At 44.2% G+C, this 23594-nt stretch overlaps 2 protein-coding genes across 5 annotated transcripts in view; one reads left to right on the top strand and one right to left on the bottom strand.

Annotated features, from left to right (window-relative positions):
- Nucleotides 1–23594, bottom strand: part of LOC307208764 (uncharacterized protein) — a 138370-nt gene that overhangs the window by 55932 nt on the left and 58844 nt on the right. The window lies entirely within an intron of this gene.
- Nucleotides 3960–15472, top strand: LOC307208500 (uncharacterized protein). Its single transcript, XM_079963130.1, has 3 exons — nt 3960–4177; nt 13134–15118; nt 15304–15472. Exon 2 carries the CDS (start codon nt 13230–13232, stop codon nt 15093–15095), a length of 1866 nt encoding a protein of 621 aa, XP_079819256.1. The 5' UTR covers nt 3960–4177; nt 13134–13229; the 3' UTR covers nt 15096–15118; nt 15304–15472.

The following is a 23594-nucleotide window of genomic DNA, read 5'->3' as shown; positions in this document are numbered from 1 at the left end:
AGGTTTTCTCAGGAGTCAATCCCACTGTTCCCACCAGGTGCTTCATCTCAGGTAAAAGCATATAAATTCAGTTTTGGGATTCCCCAGGCAGAAGAGATTTTGGTCCTCTGCGGATTGAATGCAGTGAGAGAGGGAATTATGCTTTTCCTTCCTCTCTGCTTGCCTGAACTCTGCAGGCTTTCCCCAAAGGTCTTGGGGGTTACAGATCCTTTCCTCACTATTAGTGCCACCTGGCTCAGGTACAGTTCCATCACAATGTGATTGCTTACAGGAATCTGTGTTTGACAGTGAATGGTCTCCCCTTCCTTGGACGTTTTCAAGCAGAGATTGGATGGCCACATGTCAGGGATTCTTTAGCTGAGATTCCTCTATTGCAGGGGTTTGGACTAGAGGACCTTTGGGGTCCCTTCCAACTCAACGACTCTATGGAAGATGCCCATATACCCACCCACCCCTCGCCCAGCCCATTCACAAGGTAGGAACATAAATAACGCAGGAAAGTTGAAATGCAATCTGTGACCCCCTCCCCTTTTAACACAGCGGCTCCCAAATTTTTCTGATTCCCATCTTTGTTATATACCGCCCTATACCCAGGGGTCTCAGAATAAAATCAGGATATAAAACCACAAAATACATAATAATAAAAATCAAAACAACCCCCATAAAAAACCAATTGCCTTACCCTAACCTATAAAATGGGACGTGGGTGGCGCTGTGGGTTAAACCACAGAGCCTAGGACTTGCCGATCAGAAGGTTGGTGGTTCGAATCCCGGTGACAGGGTGAGCTCCAGTTGCTTGGTCCCTGCTCCTGCCAACCTAACAGTTCGAAAGCACGTCAAAGTGCAAGTACATAAATAGGTACCGCTCCGGCGGGAAGGTAAACGGCGTTTCCATGCGCTGCTCTGGTTCGCAGGAAACGGCTTGATCATGCTGGCCACATGACCCGGAAGCTGTACGCCGGTACCCTCGGCCAGACATTATCTGTAGATAATACATTGGTACCTCAGGTTAAGAACTTAATTCGTTCTGTAGGTCCATTCTTAACCTGAAACTGTTCTTAACCTGAGGTACCTCTTTAGCAAATGGTGCCTCCCGCTGCCACCACACGATTTCTGTTCTCATCCTGAAGCAAAGTTCTTAACCTGAGGTACTATTTATGGGTTAGCGGAGCATCTGTAACCTGAGGTACCACTGTAAAAATAAATAAATAAATAAAACATAGAAATCAGGGTTTGTAGCCACCGACAGACCCTGAATTTATACAATCCTCTTTTTTAAGCCTTCCAGGTGGGTGGCTCAGTATTGCCTCTCTACATCTCAGCGGAGAGGAGGAAACTACCAGCCCCACATATTTATCATATATACACATATGGGGTTGGACTAGGTGACCATTGAGATCAACAAACTCATGTTCTCTAAAATAGTCTATAAAGTTTCCCCATTCTTGATTGAATTTTTTCTCATTTGATCGGTAAGTTTAGCCATTTCGGCATAGTCAATCATCTTAGTTATCCATTCTTCTTTCTTTGGGACCTTTACTTCTTTCCACCACGTCTGGGATAGTAGCCTCTGGCCGCTATAATCACATAAATAAACAGTCTCTTTTGCTTCCTTGGCATTTTTTCTCCTATTACACCTAGTAAAAAAGCCTCTGGGTTTTTTTTAAAAAACGTAATTTTAAGAATTTTTAAAAATTTCCCAGAAGCCCTTTACTTTTTTACACGTCCACCACATAGGAAAATGTGGAAAGAAGACAAGGTGCCAATGAAAGAAGAATGGAAAGATGATGGACTCTGTCGAAATGGCTAAACTTACCCTAAAGATCAGGCACCAAGATGAGAAAAAATTCAATCTAGAATGGGAAAGCCTTATAGACTATTTTAGAGAGCACTGTAAAAACGTCAAAACATTAGCAGGTTTGATGTAACATTTATGAACTAAAAATAGAATTAGGAGAGGGGAATGAAGTTGAAATTAATTGAGGAAATATATAGTAATTATATGCAAGGAGAATAAAAAGGGGGGAATGGAAACGGGGGGGGGGGAGTCAGTTATTGCAAATTCGGATTGGATATCTGTGTACCAAAAGGAAAAACGTTATTTTGAAAATTGAAAATAATTATAATAATAGTTTAGAAAACATTTTGGGGCTCCCGTGCAGCTGATCCAGCGGGGCTTTCCGGAGGCGAGACCAGCGCCTCTCCTCGCTCTCTGCCCGGAGAAGCCCAGAGGCTCCTGCCGCTCGGCTCCGAAACGGTTAAGAGCAGCGGCGACAGAGCTGAGATTCCTAGAGCGGAGGGGAAAAGGCTGTCGGGAGAATTGCAGCTTCCGCTTCCTGTCCCGCTTCAAAGGGGGGGAGAGATACCTGTCATGGCGGCTGCTGCCCTTCCTCGCGGAGGCGCTGGAGGTGGGTCGTATGTATCATGTATTATAAAGGGGGAGAGACGGGGGGGGGGGAGGCATTAAAGAAAAACCCATTAGGCAAACCCTTTCAATGTAAGTTCTTTTCCTCTGTCTCCTTTTTCTAGTCATCATTTTGTCCAGATTTTCACATCTTATTATTTTTAAATAGAGCTCTTGAAAGTTGGTCGGCATTTTGGTGGGTGCAGATCTCGCCTAATGCACACGCTTTTGCAAAGGGTATTTCCCATATATTTCCCATAATACCCCCGCTTTTTAACATCTGCATGCAGCCGCTGGGAGAGATCATCAGGGGGGTTGGACTGGGGGTCCATCAATATGCGGATGAGATCCAGCTCTGCCTCTCTTTCAAATGGGATCCAGTGAAGGCGGTGAAGGTCCTGTGTGAGTGTCTGCAGGATGGATGGCGGCTAACAGATTGAGGTTGTATCCTGACAAGACTCACAGGTGTCCATGGAGGCGCAGGTCAATTCTGTGTCCAGGGCAGCTGTTTACCAGCTCCATCTGGTACGCAGGCTGAGACCCTACCTGCCCACGGACTGTCTCGCCAGAGTGGTGCCTGCTGTGGTTATCTCCCGCTTGGACTACTGCAATGCGCTCTACGTGGGGCTACCTTTGAAGGTGACCCGGAAACTGCAACTAATCCAGAATGCGGCAGCTAGACTGGTGACTGGGAGTGGCCGCCGGGACCACATAACACAGGTCCTGCGAGATCTGCATTGGCTCCTAGTACGTTTCTGAGCACAGTTCAAAGTGTTGGTGCTGACCTTTAAAGGCCTAAATGGCCTCGTCCTGTATACTTGAAGGAGCATCTCCACCCCCATCGTTCAGCCTGGACACTGAGATCCAGCGGTTCCCTCACTGCGAGAAGTGAGGTTGCAGGGAACCAGGCAGAGGGCTTTCTTAGTAGTGGTGCCCTCCCTGTGAAACACCCGCCCATCAGATGTCAAGGAATTAAGCAGCTATCCTATTTTCAAAAGACATCAGAAGCCAGCCCTGTTTAGGGAAGTTTTTAATATTTAAATGCTGTATTGTTGTTAACACTGGATTGGGAGCCGCCCACAGTGGCTGGGGAAATTCAGCCAGATGGGTGTGGTATAAATTTTTTATTATTATATTTACATTTCCCATAATTAATGCATTTTGTATATAATTCATCTAAGATGATTCATTTATAGGTCTTCCCCCCTTTTTATGGGGGTAGGACATCTTTTCCCAATGGAAGGGCAGATCTTTCTCCTGCTCTCCTCCCTGCAGGCCAACTTGGGCAGGTGGGGGACCTTCCTTGGGCTCCCCATAGGGCTTGGGGTCAAGGCAAACCCTTAAGCATTGGAAAACCTTCTGCAGAGGCTCCCCCTGGAACTTGTAATAATTTTTATCCGGCCTGATTTTACTATGATTTGTTAAATTTATATACCTCCCTATACCCACAGGCCTCAGGACGATTCACAGGATAAAAGTACACACATTTTAAATTACTTGTGTTTCAGTTAAACAGCAGTTTCTGCAGGAGCAGTTCTGGGCAGAAGAGGTTTTCTTAAAAAGGAGAAAAAAGCAACTTCAAGTCCACTTTAAAAGTCCAAGTGTGGCTGAGGCCTTACACAGACGGGCTAATAATGATAATACTACTAGTAATACGAATATTCCTGAGCGTCCTCTCCCACTTTGTGGAGTCCGATTGGTCCCCTGGTACACTCCAAGCTGGGAGACTGAACGCAAGTGGATGAAAGATCCTAATTAATGCAACCAAACACTGTTAAGGGCTCATTAGCAAGCCTACCTAGTGGCAGTGAAGGCAGCAAAGAAAGCATAGTTTTTTGCCTCCATTGCCTCCTCATTATGTCGTCTGGCAGAACTTTTCCGGGTTCTACGGGGCCTTTTACAGGCTGGCCCAAAGGTGGTGGTAGAACCAGTGGTAGCATTTTGTTGTTAAAATTGCTTGCCACAATGCTACGTCGATTGCAGGAGAGATCTGACCAGGTTCATATGGCAGGGTAAGAAACCCCGCATAAAATACAAATTACTAATTCAGACTTCCGGGTTAGCGCGATCTGGTTAATGGCGGATTCCCTCCGAGCTCCGGAGGGAATCGGCTCCGCTGGAGAAGGGTTCTACCGCGACGGCGACGCGGGGACCCTCAGAAACCGCAGGCGCTGAAGCCTGCGGACTTGGTGACTCGGCGGGCACCTAAAGCGCCCCCCCGACCCACGAAGAGCCTTTTTAAAGGCTGCGGAGAGGGTACGGGGAGTGGCGTGGTGCTGTGAGTGGACCGCTACTGCAGTGGAGCGAAGCCGCGAGCCATGGCCGGAGACCGCTGACTTTCTTCCCTGAAATTCAGACTTTAATTAATCCGTGAGTAAAATGGAATTTGGACTTTAAAATTTCTACCTTTGAATTCGGTACGATCGGGGGATGTGCTAAAGGGAAGTCCGCACCCCCCTGCTTACAGAAGATTTAAAGCAAGGATCGGAGAACTAAGGTGGAGAGTTTTTTCTTTTTGGTGTTTTTTAAAAGATAATATTTTCATGAATTTGACAGAAGAAGATTTGTGCTGGAGAGTAAGAGTGGAATTCTAGAAGTCTTTGTCTAAACCCCCCCCAGACCCGGGAGTGTCCTGTATGTGAGCTGGAGAAAAAGGAACAAGGAGTTTGACAGCTGTCAAAGGAACTGTCAAACGGGCAGTGAAAGTTAAAAATCTTATTATTTAACACCTTTCTGGACTAAATTTGTTATATTTGAATTAAACTGGTTGGGAACAAAGTAGTGAAATAACAAAGTAACGGACTGTTGGGAAAAAACTATTAAGTAACCAGAATCCCCCTAGGGGAAACAGTGAAACACTACAATGGCTGCAGATGGAAAACTACAGGCAGAGATAGAAAGAATGTTTTTTCTCGTGGGAAAGTTGCAGGAGCAGACTACGGCTATGAGTAAACAACTTATAACCTTGAACTCTAAAATAAGTGACTCTGCTGAATGCACAATGGATTTGACCGGGAAAAAATCTACAGCTGAATTAGAAGAGATAACTTCGGAACAGGAGGAGAGGGAACAAGGGCCAGTACAGATGGAGAGTACCAACCAGAAGCCTACATTGTCAGAACATAAAGAAGAAGACCTTTGGATTACAAATCTGCGAAAGATGCGAAAGAGGAGGGAGGAAGCCCCTGGAACACTTGGAATATTTGAATTTAAAAGAAGCAAGAAATATGATTGGGGCTTCCTCTTTGAGTATGGAAGATTAGCTGACCTTTCGCAGCAGCTGGTACCAAGCACTTTGGATGGAAGAAAATCTGACGAGACTGAGCTAGAACTCCTTCGAGACCCGATGACCAACAAAGAGGGCTACCAACAAAATCGGCAGAGAGAGACTGACAGAGATTTAAAGGCCTCAGATGTGAGGAATCCAGGCGAAAAACTGTTTTTGTGGACATGGGGACATTGGGAAGGGACAGAAACCGGGGCGGGGGGGGGGAAAGAATTTTTTTTAAAAAAAATGTTTATGACCTTTGTGTTTGATTATTATGACCTATTTTTAAGATAAAAGGGAAATTCGTGGAAGGAATTTGAGTCGACCTTAGAAAAGGATTTACTATTTATAAGAAAATTGGATAAGTAAAATTTGGCCAAGTAATAAGAATTAAGTATTTCTTTAAATATATATATATATATATATATATATATATATATATATATAATAATAATATGTAAAGGATGAGAGATATGAACTTGCTGAGCTAATTTAATTGAATTAGGATGTATGAAGGGGGGGTGGGGGGAGGTCAAGAACTGGGGTTAGGAAAGTAAGGATATGAAACTTTATATGTGTTGTTTTTGTTTGTGTGTGTGTGTTTGTGTTTATAAAATGTGAAAACTCAATAAAAATTTTATAAAAAAAAATAAAATAAAATACAAATTACTGACTGACAAAAAAAGAAAGGGGCGGGTTTCGCACTCCCCGATTTAAGAACATATTTCAAAGCCTCGTGCCTATGTTTGATAAAGGATTGGCTCTTATTAGAGAAAACATATACTTGATTTGGAGAGTTGCAACAACAGGTACGGATGGCATGCATACCTTGGCTACAGTAAGGTCCACAGAGGGTTCACTAATCATATAGTCAGAAATGCTCTTTATAAAGTGTGGACAAAATACCAACCATTATTAGAACCCCAAATGCCATGGTGACTGTCCCCAGTAGAGGCTTTTGCAGTTAAAAAAATAAATATGGAGGGAAATTGGGCAAGCTATAGTCAACTATTAAAAGAAGACAAGGACATCTGAGATAGAAAACATTCAGAGAGATAAGGCACTACCTCTCCGATTGCCTTCCATATCACCAAAAAAATTGAGAAAGATGAATCCAAACAACAAAAAAGCATTATTATGAAATGACAAAAAAAATGATCTAAAACTGTTATTGGAATGGGATCTGAAAGACAAGGAAGTAAAGGATGTAATGGTTAAATGGGCCCCACAATACACATGGAACAGTGGGAGAGACTCTGGAGGTTAGATATCAGATTTACTGCCTGTTATACTGTCAAGGAAAACTTAATGAAAATGTTATACAGGTGGTATGTGACACCTTCCAAACTAGCCAAGATATATAAACTCAAATACAACCAATGTTGGCAATGCAATAATGCAGAGGAAACAATGATACATGTATGGTGGTGCTGTGAGAAAATTAATAAATTTTGGGGTTGTATCCATGAAGAACTATAGAAAAAAAGCCAGAGGCATACCTAATGGGCATTATAGGAAAGGACACCCCACAGGATAACAAAAGGTTATTCTTATATGCCACAGCTGCATCCAGATTATTACTTGCTAAAAATGGGAAAGGGGACATTATTCCCACAAAAGCAGACTGGATAGGTAAATTATGTGACTTTATAGAATTGGCCAAACTAACGGCAGCCATAAGACGCCAGTCAAACCAGAGTTTAAGGAAAGAATGGAAATGCTTTTAGGACCAAATGAAAAAACACTGTTCTAAAGAAAACCTGTTGATATGTATGGACTAAGTATGTAAAGCTGAATCAGATTATGACAAATTAATAATAGGTGAATGTTGAATACTATCAAAAACACAGTGTAAGTAAGAGCACAGAATATTGAAAGATGTCAAGTTGAGGGAGAGGGAAGTCACGGTGTTGGAATTTTTATTTTATATATCTTTATTTTATGTTGGACTCTTTTATTTTATGAATGGTATATTGATTGTATATATACTTTCTATAAGAAACTTTATCGGGGGGAAAGAAGAAGATAAAATTGCTTGCATCCAACAAGACCTTGGCTGCTGTTACAGCAGATGAGTCTCATGGGGTGTCCAGAGCACAGTCTAGTCCTGTTGTGTTGGATGAGTTTTTTCAGTTGGTCAGGCTCGAGGATATGGACAAGGTGCTCGGATCAGTCAGGGTGACCATTTGCACTCTTGACCCTTTCGCCTCTTGGCTGATAAAAACCAGCAGGGAGGGAACAGCAGGCTGGGCCAGGGAGATGATCAGCGCCTCTTTACAAGAGGGGGTGGTCCCTGCATGTTTGAAGAAGGCAGAGGTAAAACCACTCCTTAAGAAACCTCTGAATTCAGAAAGCCTAACTACCGGCCAGTTGTTGATCTCCCTTTCCTGGGCAAGGTTCTGGAGCGAGTGGTCGCAGACCAGATCCAGGTGCTTTTGGAAGAAACTCATTTTCTGGATCCATTTCAATCAGGGTTTAGGCCTGGTTTTGGCACAGAAACTGCTTTGGTTGCCCTGTATGATGACCTCTGTCGAGAGAGAGACAAGGGAAATGTGTCCCTGTTCATTGTTCTCCACCTCTCAGCGGCTTTTGATACCACTGACCATGGTATCCTTCTGGAGCGACTCTCTGAACTGGGGGTGGGTGGCCCTGCTTTGCGGTGGTTCCAGTCCTACTTGGATGGTCGTTCCCAGAGGGTGTTACTTGGGGAATTCATTTCAGCCCCATGGAAGCTTCAATGTGGGGTTCCTCAGGGCCCAATCCAATCCCCCTTGTTGTTTAACATCTACATGAAATCGCTGGGAGGGGTTATCCAGAGGTTTGGAGTACGTTGCCAGCAGTATGCTGATGACATTCAGCTCTATTTCTCCTTTCTATCTGTAGATGAGGCAGTGGAAGTGCTGGACCAGTGTCTTGCCTGGGTAATGGACTGGATGAGAGCCAACAGATTGAAGCTCACTCCAGATAAGGCTCAGTTAGTGGGTGGTTCCTAGAGCAGATGGCTAGGAGGTCACCTGCTCTTGATGGGGTTACACTTCCTCTGAAGGAGCAGGTTCGTCGCTTGGGGGTTCTCCTGGATCCTTTGCTGTCGCTCGAGGCTCAGATGGCCTGGAGTGCCTTCCATCACGTCAGCTTAGGCTGGTGGCCCAGCTACACCCCTATCTGGACAGCGATAGCCTATATACCGTTGTCTATGCTCTGGGAACTTCAAGGTTAGGTATAGATATGCATTATACGTAGGGCCGCCTCTGAAGACTGTTTGGAAACTTCAGCTAGTGCAGAATTCAGCGGCCAGCTTGCTCACCGGCGGTTTGAGCATATTACCCCCATCCTGGTCTGACTGCACTGGCTACCAATTAGTTTCTGGGTCCAATTCAAATTGCTGGTTTTGACTTGTAAAGCCTTAAATGGCTCAGGACCAGGAATACTTCAAGGACTGCTTCTTTCCATATGAACCTACCTGGACCCTGAGATCCCCTTCTGAGGCCCTCCTTCGTGGGCCTTCTCCTCAAGTGGTCCGGAGGGAGGCAACATGAGAACAGGGCCTTCTCTGCAGGGGCTCCCTGTCTGTGGAATGCTCTCCCCAGGGAAGTTCGCCTGGCGCCTTTCTTATAAACCTTTGTTGTTGTTTAGTCGTCTTAGTCGTTTCCGACTCTCCGTGACCCCATGAATCTTTTTTTTTATTATTAAATTTTTTATTAAATTTTTCCATAATATCTCCAATCATTCAATTTTCCACATCACATATTTTGACTTATTGAACCTCCCTCAACTCCTCTGACAATCATCCGTAGTTAAATTTCTATCTTCACATTCCTTAATTATAATATCGCCTTTAAATAAAATTTTTCTGTCCTCATTTACATTCTTGCAATATTCCTTATTTTTTCACAAAGCTTCTTTAAAACACACTAGCGTTGTTTGTTCCTCACATACAATCTTCAGATATTCTCTGAATTTTCCCCAGTCCTCTAGAAACTTATGGTCTCTTTGAAGTCTGATTTTTCCAGTTAATTTGTCCAGTTCTGCAAAGTCTGTTAGTTTTGTTCTCCATTCTTCCAAAGTCGGTAGTTCTTCTTGTTTCCATTTTGGGGCCATCAATATTCTCGCTGCTGTTATTGCGTACTGAAAGAGTTTACAGTCCCTCTTATTTATTTTATTTTTAGTTATTCCCAGTAAGAAGGTTTCTGGTTTCTGTACAAAGCTATATTTCAGCATTTTCTTTAACTCATTATATATCATTTCCCAGAACCCCTTCACTTTCTTACACTTCCACCACAGATGAATAAATATACCCTCTTTCTCTTTACATTTCCAACATTTGTTACAGGTTTTGTACATTTTTGCCAATTTAACTGGTGTCATATACCATCTGTATACCATTTTCATAACATTTTCTTTTAACGTAGTACATGCTGTACGTTTTTTTGCCAATCTATACTATACCCTAAATCTCTGGCCCAGTGAATCATTACCGCTTTAACTTCCTCATCCATTGTGTGCCATTCCAGTAAAATTTTATACATTTTTGAGATTATCTTACAATCATTATTAACAATTTCTGTTTGAAATTTCGAATCTTTTTCTTTATACCCTTTTTCTTTCACATCCTTTTTAAACATATCACTTATCTGATAATAGTGCAGCCAGTCAAATACATGTTCTTTTACTTGCTCATATGGTTTCAATCTCCATTTCTCTCCTTCTTTCACCACCAAGTCTCTGTAAGTAATCCAATTACCCCTCATGTTAATTTTCTTGACTCCCATAACCTCTAATGGGGATAACCAATGTGGAACCCCCATTTCTAATAATTTTTTGGATCTGTATTATTTTGTATCTGTATTATTTTGTATTAAAAACTTCCCTACACATTGCTGCCTCCAGTTGTCTTATAATAATAATAATAATAATAATAATAATAATAATAATAATAATTTATTATTTGTACCCCGCCCATCTGGCTGGGTTTCCCCAGCCACTCTGGGCGGCTTCCAACAGAGATGAAAAATACACTAAAATATCACATATTAAAAACTTCCCTGAACAGGGCTGCCTTCAGATGTTTTCTGAATGTCAGGTAGTTGTCCATCGCCTTGACATCCGATGGGAGGGCATTCCACAGGGCGGGCGCCACCACCGAGAAGGCCCTCTGCCTGGTTCCCTGCAACTTGGCCTCTCGCAGTGAGGGAACCGCCAGAAGGCCCTCGGAGCTGGACCTCAGTGTCCGGGCAGACCGATGGGGGAGGAGACGCTCCTTCAGATATACTGGACCGAGGCCATTTAGGGCTTTAAAGGTCAGCACCAACACTTTGAATTGTGCTCGGAAACGTACTGGGAGCCAATGTAGGTCTTTCAAGACCGGTGTTATATGGTCTCGGCGGCCGCTCCCAGTCACCAGTCTAGCTGCTGCATTCTGGATTAGTTGTAGTTTCCGGGTCACCTTCAAAGGTAGCCCCACGTAGAGCGCATTGCAGTAGTCCAAGCGGGAGATAACCAGAGCATGTACCACTCTGGCAAGACAGTCTGCAGGCAGATAGGGTCTCAGCCTACGTACCAGATGGAGCTGGTAAACAGCTGCCCTGGATACAGATTTGACCTGTGCCTCCATGGACAGCTGTGAGTCCAAAATGACTCCCAGGCTGCGCACCTGGTCCTTCAGGGGCACAGTTACCCCATTCAGGACCAGGGAATCCTCCACACCTGCCCGCCTCCTGTCCCCCAAAAACAGTACTTCTGTCTTGTCAGGATTCAACCTCAATCTGTTAGCCGCCATCCATCCTCCAACCGCTTCCAGACACTCACACAGGACCTTTACCGCCTTCACTGGTTCTGATTTAAAAGAGAGGTAGAGCTGGGTATCATCTGCATACTGATGAACACCCAGCCCAAACCTCCTGATGATCCCTCCCAGCGGCTGCATGTAGATGTTGAAAAGCATGGGGGAGAGGACAGAACCCTGAGGCACCCCACAAGTGAGAGCCCAGGGGTCTGAACACTCATCCCCCACCACCACTTTCTGAACACGGCCCAGGAGGAAGGAGCGGAACCACTGTATGACAGTGCCCCCAGCTCCCAGCCCCTCAAGACGGTCCAGAAGGATGTCATGGTCGATGGTATCAAACGCCGCTGAGAGATCCAGCAGAACTAGGAAACAGCTCTCACCTTTGTCCCTAGCCCGCCGGAGATCATCAACCAGTGCGACCAAGGCAGTTTCAGTCCCATGATGAGGCCTGAATCCCGACTGGAAGGGATCTAAATGGTCCGCTTCTTCCAGGCGTGCCTGGAGTTGTTCAGCAACCACTCGCTCAATCACCTTGCCCAAGAATGGAAGGTTTGAGACTGGGCGATAATTGGCCATCGTGGCCGCATCTAGAGATGGTTTTTTAAGAAGCGGTTTAATAACCGCCTCTTTCAGCGGGTCTGGGAAGGCTCCCTCACGGAGGGAAGCATTCACCACCCCACGAAGCCCATCGCCCAGTCCTTCCCGGCTAGCTTTTATAAGCCAGGATGGGCAAGGATCCAGGAGACAGGTGGTTGGCTTCACTCCTCCAAGCAGCCTGTCCACATCCTCGGAGGTAACAGATTGGAATTGATCCCACACAACTTGACCAGACAGGACTCTAGCACTCTCCCGCCCCGGCCCTGCTCCCACGGTGGAGTCTACTTCTTCCCGAATCTGAGCGATTTTATCTGCAAAAAAATTTGCAAAATCATTGCAGGAGAACATGTGGCCCGTACTGGGCCCTGATGTAGCAGGTGGTTCCGCTAAATTGCGGACCACCTGAAAGAGTCTCCTGCTGCTGTTTTCTGCAGGTGCAATAGAGGCGGTGAAGAAAGTCTTCTTCGCCGTCGCTATCGCCACTTGGTAGGCTCGACGTTGAACTCTAACCTGTGTCCGGTCAGATTCAGAATGGGTTATCCGCCACCGGCGCTCTAGCCGTCTCAACGATTGTTTCATTGCCCTCAGATCCGTGGAAAACCACGGGGCTCTCCGGGCTCCATGCAATCGGAGAGGGCGCTTCGGAGCCAAACAGTCAATAGCCCTGGTTAACTCCACATTCCAGCGGGCCACCAGGGAATCGGCTGAAAGGCCATCAACATGGGATAAAGCATCCCCTACCACTCTCTGGAAACCATTTGGATCCATTAAGTGGCGGGGGCGGACCATCCGAATCGGTCCCACCTCCCTGCAGAGGGGATGGGTCGCAGAGAAGTCCAGTTGCACCAGGAAGTCTTCTAAAATTTGCATAGTTATTTTTTTGACAACTGACCGGAGGGTGTTCCACAGGGTGGGCACCACTGCCAAGAAGGCCCTCCGCCTTGTTCCCTATAACTTCCCTTCTCACAGTGAGGGAACTGCCACAAGGCCCTGGGACCTGGATCTCTGTGTCCTGACTGAATGATTGGGGTGAAGACGCTCCTTTAGCATTTCATCAGTTTGCCTTTTTATTCCATCAGGAGATGTTGAAGTGATGCTGGCAGAAGGGGAACAATCAGAAGTGTCACCGAAAGGATCCAAAGAGGAGGGGGAGCAAAGGAAGCTGAGGGTTCAAGATGGAGGCAGAAGGCGAGAGGGGAGACAAAGGCAGAAGCCGGAGGCTGACTGGTATGTCTCAGGGTGGTGAAAATCAAATTCCCAGAGAGGAGAAACCTTATAAATGTTTGGAGTGTGGAAAGAGCTTCAGTAACAGTAGTGCCCTTACCTCGCATCTAAGATCTCATACAGGGGAGAAACTGTATATATGTTTAGAGTGTGGAAAGAGTTTCAGTCGCAATGATGCCCTTACCAGGCACCAAAGATCTCATACAGGGGAGAAACCGTATACATGTTTGGAATGTGGAAAGAGCTTCAGTATGAATAGTACCCTTACCTCGCACCAAAGATCTCATACAGGGGAGAAACCGTATACATGTTTGGAGTGTGGAAAGAGCTTCAGTCAGAATAGTTCCCTTACCTCACATCAAAGATCTCATACAGGGGAGAAACCGTATACATGTTCAGAGTGTGGAAAGAGCTTCCGTGACAATCGTAGCCTTACCGGGCACCAAAGATCTCATACAGGGGAGAAACCGTATACATGTTTGGAATGTGGAAAGAGCTTCAGTAAGAGTAGCAATCTTAAGTCCCATCAACGAACTCATACAGGGGAGAAACCGTATACATGTTCGGAGTGTGGAAAGAGCTTCTGTCGCGGTAGCCAACTCACGTTGCATCAACGAACTCATACAGGGGAGAAACCGTATACATGTTCGGAGTGTGGAAAGAGCTTCAGTAACAGTAGCCATCTTAAGTCCCATCAACGAACTCATACAGGGGAGAAACCGTATACATGTTCGGAGTGTGGAAAGAGCTTCTGTCGCGGTAGCCAACTCACGTTGCATCAACGAACTCATACAGGGGAGAAACCGTATACATGTTCGGAGTGTGGAAAGAGCTTCAGTAACAGTAGCCATCTTAAGTACCATCAACGAACTCATACAGGGGAGAAACCTTATAAATGTTTGGAGTGTGGGAAGAGCTTCAGTCAGAGTACTGTCCTTATCTTGCATCAAAGATCTCATACAGGGGAGAAACCCTATAAATGTTCAGAGTGTGGAAAAAGCTTCAGTGAACGTGGTACCCTTAAATCGCATAAAAGATCTCATACAGGGGAGAAACCGTATACATGTTCAGAGTGTGGAAAAAGCTTCAATCAAACTGGTAGCCTTAAGTTGCATCAACGAACTCATACAGGGGAGAAACCGTATACATGTTCAGAGTGTGGAAGGAGCTTCAGTGAGAGTAGCACACTTAAGTCGCATCAACGAACTCATACAGGGGAGAAACAGCATACGTGTTTGGAGTGTGGAATGAGCTTCGCTCGCAGCAATGGGCTTACTAGACATCAACAAACTCATAGAGGCAGCAAACCTTATAAATGCTGGGAATGTGGCAAGAGCTTCAGTCGCAACGACTACCTTTCCTCGCATGAAAGAATTCATACAGGGGAGAAACGATATACATGTTTGGAGTGTGGAAAGAGCTTCAGCTACAGTTGCAGCCTTACCTTGCATCAAAGATTGCACACAGGAGAGAAACCGTATAAATGTTTGGAGTGTGGCAAGAGCTTCAGTCGTGGTAGCTTACTTACACTGCATCAAAGAACTCATACAGGAGAGAAACCGTATACATGTTCGGAGTGTGGAAGGAGCTTCAGTCACAGTCACTCCCTTAAGTCGCATGAAAGAACTCATACAGGAGAGAAACCGTATACATGTTTGGAGTGTGGAAGGAGCTTCAGTCACAGTCACTCCCTTAAGTCACATGAAAGAACTCATACAGGAGAGAAACCATATACATGTTCGGAGTGTGGAAGGAGCTTCAGTCAGAGTAGCCACCTTAAGTCGCATCAAAGAACTCATACAGGGAGGAAATCTTAGAAATGTTTGGCCTATAGAAAGAAAGAGCTGTTCAACAGTGGAATTTGCTGCCAAGGTGTGTGGTGGAGTCTCCTTCTTTGGAGGTCTTTAAGCAGAGGCTTGACAACCATATGTCAGGAGTGCTCTGATGGTGTTTCCTGCTTGGCAGGGGGTTGGACTCGATGGCCCTTGTGGTCTCTTCCAACTCTATGATTCTATGATTCTATAACTTATGTGACAAGGACTCCCTTACTAAACTGAAAAGAACCCGTACAAGGGAAACAGAAAGGTTGGAGTGTGTGAAGATATTTAATCATATCAAATAACTCCTACAGAGAGTAAAACAATGATTGTATTCAGAATTAGAATTTGCTTCCATTAGAATTTTTATTCCTTTTAGTGGCTGTGTTGCAGATTATTCTCCTGATCAGAGTTAGATTTACATAGCTATGTTCTATTTTTCTTCTCATGCGTTATTTCCCATGTATTCATCACTTGTATATAGCGGTGCTTTAATATTTCTCCCATCCCCAAAATTTGTTAATCTGGTGTGAATTGATCTGATATTTTTCATAGACACAAATGCATTCTCTGGTATTCTGTTGATGTATGTAAATGACGTATCTTTGCAATGAGAGTATAGCCCCTCAGATCACAGCTCTAATGAACAAATGCTGTTGAAAAACATATACTGTATAATAAGCCTCAATACGCAGTCAAGAGAGAAATTATTCTTCTTTGGCGTAGCAGAGTAAAATTGTCTTCCACGAACACAGTCTTAACAGTGAGTCCGTAAGTGACTGTGGAGGCCAATTCTGGACCCACACATCCTTCCACAGGGGGACATAGCTTTCCAGGCGGGAGTTGATCATGGTTGGGGTTTGCCATGCATGCCTTCCTCTTAGCACGCTTCTCCCTTGTGTTCTGAGTTCGAGTGTCACCTTTGGTTGAGAGAGACGTTAGAACAGTATAGAATATTTCAATATAGTATTTTCCAGCCTGTGTCTAGAGTGTTAATAGGTCACTGTTCCAGGATGTGTGTTTCTTCACCTTCATCTGCCTAGCAGGGATTTCAGTTTTATGTCTCTGAAATATCCAGGCAGTGGCCGGAATAGAGGCAATGGAAAGAATATGACGAAATAAAAGAACATCTTCAAAGATGGCTGCATCATAGACAATTAAAGGATATCTTTAAAGAGGACAATAAGAAAGGCATCTCATAGTCGGTTTCCAAATTCCAAAGAGGCAGTGATAGAAGAAAGTACAAAATTATTTTTAAAAGGCATATAACATTCTTTTGGAGTGGGAAAACAAAGACGAAGAAGTAAAATTGGTAATGATTAAATAATGGGCCATAACATACAATTTGAAGATTGGGTAAAATTGTGGAAAGTAAATTTGAAATTTACAGATTCTATACTATTGAGAGAGACCTATATGAAAATGATGTATAGATGGTATCTATCACTGGTTAAACTGGAACAAATGTATAAAAATGAAAAGAGAGTGTTGGAGATGTGAAATAGAAGGTACGTTTCATCATATGTGGTGGGATTGTAAAAAGGTAAAAGCCTATTGGGAAATGATAAATAATGAATTGAAGAAAATGTTGAAAATAACTTTTCTAAAAAAACCAGAAGCCTTCTTACTAGGTATTTTAGGCTAAGACATAAGGAAAGAAAAGAGGACTTTATTTATGTATGCCACTACAGCAGCAAGAATGTTGATTGCACAAAATTGGAAGACTGGAGAAATACCAAGTAAAGAACAATGGCAGGAGAAGTTGATGAACTGTGAGGGGAGAGACTCCATCAGGCTAGGCCTCTTTCCACCTGCCTTGCCCCACTCTCTGCTTCTCAATGTGTATTGTATTGTTTTATGTACCGTGGCTTGCCATTGTCTTATTGATTACAGTTTAGATATTATTGTAACTGTTGAGTGGATTTCTGTTTAACTTTTATATGTTGATACTATTATTTTATATTATTCTAATGATTGTTGAATGTTACTTTTTGGATGGAGGTTGCCTATTTTAAAGTTATGTTTTATTATCACATTTTTGTATTGCATTAGATTGTTATAAAATGTACAGTGGTGCCTCGCAAGACGAAATTAATCCGTTCCACGAGTCTCTTCGTCTAGTGGTTTTTTCGTCTTGCGAAGCAAGCCCATTGACGGCTTAGCGTATTAGCGGCTTAGCGGCTCTTAGCGGATCAGCTGATTAGCGGCTTAGAAAAGGGGGGGAGGGGAAAAACTCCGCAGGAACTCGCAAGACATTTTCGTCTTGCAAAGCAAGCCCATAGGGAAATTCGTTTTGCGAAGCGCCTCCAAAACGGAAAACCCTTTCGTCTAGCGGGTTTTCCGTCTTGCGAGGCGTTCGTCTTGCGGGGCACCACTGTACATTTTTTGTTTCTTCAGCTTGTAAACCGCCTTGAGTATTGTAAGATAGAAAGGCGGTATACAAATTAAAAATGATGATGATGTTGATGATGATGATTTAGAACTGGCAAAAATGACAGACAGACTAAGAGAAAAGGACAACAGAGACTTTGAAAAACAATGGGAACCATTTATAGAAACAAAGAAACAAAGATAGACTTGATGGCAGGATTTAAATAAACCTTCACACTATTAGTATTAGAAAATGTCTAGAAGATAGAGAAATATGGTGTTTTTACTTCTATGTATTTAGGTTTGATGTTATGTTATTAATAACTTTATCTGTTAGGAGGTAGCAAGGTGGGTGAAAAGAGTAACAAACCAGAAGGGGAGGTTGGGGAAGCCTAGGAGGGGAGGGAAGAAGGAATACATAGTAAACGTTAAGACTTTGAGATGTATGTAATAAATGAAAAAGAAAAATGAATAAAATTTTATTTAAAAAAAACCAATGAGTCCGTAAGTGATTGTGGAGGCCAATTCTGGACCCACACGTCCTTCCACGGTGGGGACATAGCTTTCCAGGTGGGAGTTGATCATGGCTAGGGTTTGCCATGCATGCCTTCCTCTTAGCACGCTTCTCCCTTGCGTTCTGAGTTCGAGTGTCTTCAAAGTCCAAGACGCATTTGGTCGAGAGAGAAATTAGAACAGTATAGAAGATGCATTGATTTTCCAGCCTGTGTCTAGAGTGTTAATAGGTCACTGTTTCAGGATTTTTATTTCTTCACCTTCATCTGCCTAGGAGGGATTTCAGTTTTATGTCTCCGAAATATCCAGGCAGTGGCCGTTTCCTGATGGGATGTATTTGGGCTGTGTGTTCTCCCCCCAGCTCACCCCTCCCCTAGAATTTCCCGTAACCCCCCCCCCCCACACACACACAATCTGGAAATGTGAAATCCACTATGCAGCTATGTGCAGGTATTTGTTGATCTGATAATCTGGGAAAGGAAGAAGATGCAACCTCATCCAGCACATATTAAAAAAACAAATTATGTTTTAAATACAATTTTTAGAAACATCCGTTTTGCACGGAAGAGCAGTCAAACATTTCAAAATACATGTGTGTTAGCGAGACAGTTTCCTTGTTGCATAGGTGCCCCATGATATTCTTGTAAAGAAGCTGGTAAAATGCGGACTTGACTATGCTACCACTCAGTGGATTTGTAACTGGCTGACTGACCGAACCCAAAGGGTGCTCATGAATGGTTCCTCTTCATCCTGGAGAAGAGTGACTAGTGGGGTGCCACAGGGTTCTGTCTTGGGCCCGGTCTTATTCAACATCTTTATCAACGACTTGGATGATGGACTCAAGGGCATCCTGATCAAATTTGCAGATGACACCAAACTGGGAGGGGTGGCTAACACCCCAGAGGACAGGATCACACTTCAAAATGATCTTGACAGATTAGAGAACTGGGCCAAAACAAACAAGATGAATTTTAACAGGGAGAAATGTAAAGTATTGCACTTGGGCAAAAAATAATAATAAGAGGCACAAATACAAGATGGGTGACACCTGGCTTGAGAGCAGTACATGTGAAAAGGATCTAGGAGTCTTGGTTGACCACAAACTTCACATGAGCCAACAGTGTGACGCGGCAGCTAAAAAAGCCAATGCAATTCTGGGCTGCATCAATAGGAGTATAGCATCTAGATCAAGGGAAGTAATAGTGCCACTGTATTCTGCTCTGGTCAGACCTCACCTGGAGTACTGTGTCCAGTTCTGGGCACCACAGTTCAAGAAGGACACTGACAAACTGGAACATGTCCAGAGGAGGGCAACCAAAATGGTCAAAGGCCTGGAAACGATGCCTTATGAGGAACGGCTAAGGGAGCTGGGCATGTTTAGCCTGGAGAAGAGGAGGTTAAGGGGTGATATGATAGCCATGTTCAAATATATAAAAGGATGTCACATAGAGGAGGGAGAAAGGTTGTTTTCTGCTGCTCCAGAGAAGCGGACACGGAGCAATGGTTCCAAACTACAAGAAAGAAGATTCCACCTAAACATTAGGAAGAACTTCCTGACAGTAAGAGCTGTTCGACAGTGGAATTTGCTGCCAAGGAGTGTGGTGGAGTCTCCTTCTTTGGAGGTCTTTAAGCAGAGGCTTGACAACCATATTTCAGGAGTGCTCTGATGGTGTTTCCTGCTTGGCAGGGGGTTGGACTCGATGGCCCTTGTGGTCTCTTCCAACTCTATGATTCTATGATTCTATAGTCTAGTGAAAGGCAATGTTTCAGAATAGAACTCTGCTGATGAAATACCGAGTTACATGTAGGTAGCCGTGTTGTCTGCCGTAGTCGAAACAGAAGAATTTTTTTTAAAAGATTCCTTCCAGTAGCACCTTGTTGTTGTTGTTTAGTCGTTTAGTCATGTCTGACTCTTTGTGACCCCATGGACCAGAGCACGCCAGGCACTCCTGTATTCCACTGCCTCCCACAGTTTGGTCAAACTCATGTTCGTAGCTTCGAGAACATCAGGGTCTTTTACAGGGAATCTTCTCTTCTCATGAGGTGGACAAAGTCTTGGAGCCTCAGCTTCAGGATCTGTCCTTCCAGTGAGCACTCCTGGCTAATTTCCTTCAGAATGGATAGGTTTGATCTTGCAGTCCATGGGACTCTCAAGAGTCTCCTCCAGCACCATAATTCAAAAACATCGATTCTTCGGCGATCAGCCTTCTTTATGGTCCAGCTCTCACTTCCATACATCACTACTGGGAAAACCATAGCTTTAACCAGGTGCTGTCTCTGCTTTTTAAGATGCTGTCTAGGCCTGTCATTGCCCTTCTCCCAAGAAGCAGGCGTCTTTTAATTTCGTGGCTGCTGTCACCATCTGCAGTGATCATGGAGCCCAAGAAAGTAAAATCTCTCACTGCCTCCATTTCTTCCCCTTCTATTTGCCAGGAGGTGATGGGCCCAGTGGCCATGATCTTCGTTTTTTTGATGTTGAGCTTCAGACCATATTTTGCGCTCTCCTCTTTCACCCTCATTAAAAGGTTCTTTAATTCCTCCTCACTTTCTGCCATCAAGGTTGTGTCATCTGCATATCTGAGGAAAAAACCGGAAAAATGGAGGGGACAGTTCCCCCCCATTTCCCCCAAAGCCGTTTTTTAGAATTCCATGGGGAAAATGACAAAGAGGAAGAGGAAGAAGAAATGGAAAATGATAGCAGTAGTTCAGAAAGTGAGATAGAATAAACTGCATGTATATGTTGTGTCTTCTGTTGTTGCTTTCAAAGCACTACTCAAAGGCTAGACCTATGGAGCTTAAATATTGAGGTGGACCTTAACTTTATTTGCTGTTGTTGCTAAGGGGCAAATTTCATTATTATTTATGTTGATGGTTTCTTGCTTTTTTGATGCTTTTGAGAGAAAGGGGGGTGGTTACATGTTTTATTGCAAGCCGAATACTTTTAGCTACACCGCGTTTCACGCAATTTGTAAAACTACTCCACACTGAATTTTTTTATCAATTTTTCCAAAATTTCCTTTCCCCCCCTGAAATAGCGGGGGGAACATCCAACCCCCACGGGTTCAAAATTTCTGGAAATTTTACATCTCTACTCATGCCCCTTCCATTGCTGCCTTCTTAGAAACTGTCCTTTGATTCCCCCAAATGTCTGTCGTTCACAAAATGTTTCACTTCCCTTGACAAGGTGCAAGCCCTTCCTGGGAATTCCTGGGCAGAGAGCTGCTGAACCCCAGACCCCAAAAGGAAATCCAACCTCATCCAGGAGACAATGCTAAAAACTGAATTCTGTTTTAAATGTAGTTTTTAGGATGCGGGTGGTACTGTGGTCTAAACCACAGAGCCTAGGCCTTGCTGATCAGAAGGTCAGCAGTTCGAATCCCCGCGACGGGGTGAGCTCCCGTTGCTCGGTCCCTGCTCCTGCCAACCTAGCAGCTCAAAAGCACACCGGTGCAAGTAGATAAATAGGTACCACTCCGACGGGAAGGTAAACGGCGTTTCCATGCCCTGCTCTGGTTTGGAGGAAGCAGCTTAGTCATGCTGGACACATGCGGAAAACGCCGGCTCCCTCGGCTAGGAAAGTGAGATGAGCATCGCAACCCCCGAGTCATCCATGACGTTACCATAAAACACGTTAAAGGATCCATAAAACACGTTAAAGGCTAAAGAGGAAGCCAAAACAGGGAGCGGGCAGGGAGAGGTTGTGCACAGCCTGTACGCTGCTCTTGGGGGGGGGGAGATTTTTTTTATTGATTTCCCCGTCTGAAAACTAGGTCGCCCTATGGTCCGGTGCGCCTTATGGAGTGAAAAATATGGTAGATCCTGGAAAGAATAGGAAAAGAGGCTGCAGGGGACAATCCTTCAGCCATATTGGAGGCTGCTGCCCAAATCTCCAAACTGCCCCACTTGGGAGATCCTCGGAAGAGCTATGAAGACCCTCCTGGATGTAGACACCCTCAGCTCAGTTGCTAGTGCCAGAGATTCAGGCATTCCTGCTACCAGGAGGCCAAGGGACCCCGAGAGGTTTGCAGCCAACTCCAGCGCCTTTGCAGGGAGTGGCTGGAGCCAGAGCGACACACCGAGGCTCAGGTCCTGGATCTGGTGGTCCTGGAGCAGTTCCTGGCTGTCCTCCCCTGGAGATGGAAAATTGGGTGAAGGATCAGGGAGTGGAGACCAGTTCCCAGGTGGTGGCCCTGGCCGAAGGTTTCCTCCTGAGCCGGGCAGAGGAGAAGCAGCAGCAGCAGCAGCAGGTGAGACAGTTTCATCCTGGTAACACCCAGATATCCGAGGTGGCTGGTGAATTCTGAGTGTGGTGTCTCTTAAAAGGTGAAAGTGGCTCTTGGGTGCAGAAGGTTCTGGGTTCGATCTCCAGGAGGGGCTGGGAAATCGTCCTTGCCTGAAACCTGGAACGGGGTGTGTGTGTGTGTGTGTGTGGAATTGCATTTGCACATGTGGCAACACATGGTAAACTTAAAGCCTCTGCTATTAGAAAATTCTTCCACTTGTGATGCATATCTACAAGCAGTGCAATGTCCGCATTTGAAAAAACCTCCTGGAGCTGTGGGCAAGGTCTGCTTTTTAGGTGTGTGTTGCAAGTCAGTATGTAGTAGCATATCTCTAAGTGATCTGGTGCGTCATTTATCAAAGCAGGGTAAGACCTCACAGCCTGGAATATTCAATCTCACTGGGCAAAAGACATATACCACTTGAATCATGGGGAAAGCCGTGGAAAGTGATTTTAAAAATTCACAGCATGCAGTTCATTAAAATAAAATTTGATGAAGATGATGTACCGATGCTATTTCACTCCAGTAAAGGTTGCTAAAATGTATAAAGATACCTCTAATTTATGCTGAAAATGTAAGGATATGGAAAGTACTTTTTTTTTCATATGTCGTGGACATGTAAAAAAGTAAAGGGCTTCTGGGAAATTATAAAAAATGAACTTTAAAAAATGTTTAAAAATATGTTTGTTAAAAAAACAGAGGCCTTTCTTATTAGGTGTAATAGGAGAAAATATGCCAAGGAAGAAAAAGAGACTGTTTATTTATGCGACTACAGCGGCCAGAATGCTACTAGCCAAGATGCAGAAAGAAGAAAAGGTCCCAATGAAAGAAGAATGGATAACTAAGATGATTGACTGCCGAAATGGCTAAACGTACCGATCAGATGAGAAAAAATTCAATCAAAAATGGGAAAACCTAATAGATACGTTTAAATAACACTGTAAAAGAGGGAAAACATTAGCAGTTTTGATGTAACATTGATGAACTAAGAATAGAATTAGGAGGGGGGAAAGAAGTTGAAATTAATTGGAGAAATATAATTATATGCAAGGAGAATAAAGGGGGGAATGGAAACGAGGGGGGTGACGAAAAACCATTTATTGCAAATTTGGTTTGAATATCTATATACCAAAAGGGGAACTGTTGTTATTTTTGAAAATTGAAAATAATTTTTTCTTAATAAAAAATAGTTTAGAAAACGTTTTGGGGCTCCCGTGCAGCTGATCCAGCGGGGCTTTCCGGAGGCGAGACCAGCGCCTCTCCTCGCTCTTTGCCCGGAGAAGCCCAGAGGCTCCTGCCGCTCGGCTCCAAAATAGTTAAGAGCAGCGACGAC

The sequence above is a fragment of the Podarcis cretensis genome (assembly GCF_951804945.1).
Source record: "Podarcis cretensis genome assembly, chromosome: 2".
In the NCBI taxonomy this organism is placed as follows: domain Eukaryota; kingdom Metazoa; phylum Chordata; class Lepidosauria; order Squamata; family Lacertidae; genus Podarcis; species Podarcis cretensis.
The sequence above is the reverse complement of the archived record's forward strand: the minus strand, read 5'-3'. Positions and strand labels throughout refer to the sequence as shown.

Coding starts and splice junctions, on each gene's coding strand:
- LOC307208500 (XM_079963130.1), top strand. CDS start 13,230: ATGGAGGCAGAAGGCGAGAGGGGAGACAAAGGCAGAAGCCGGAGGCTG.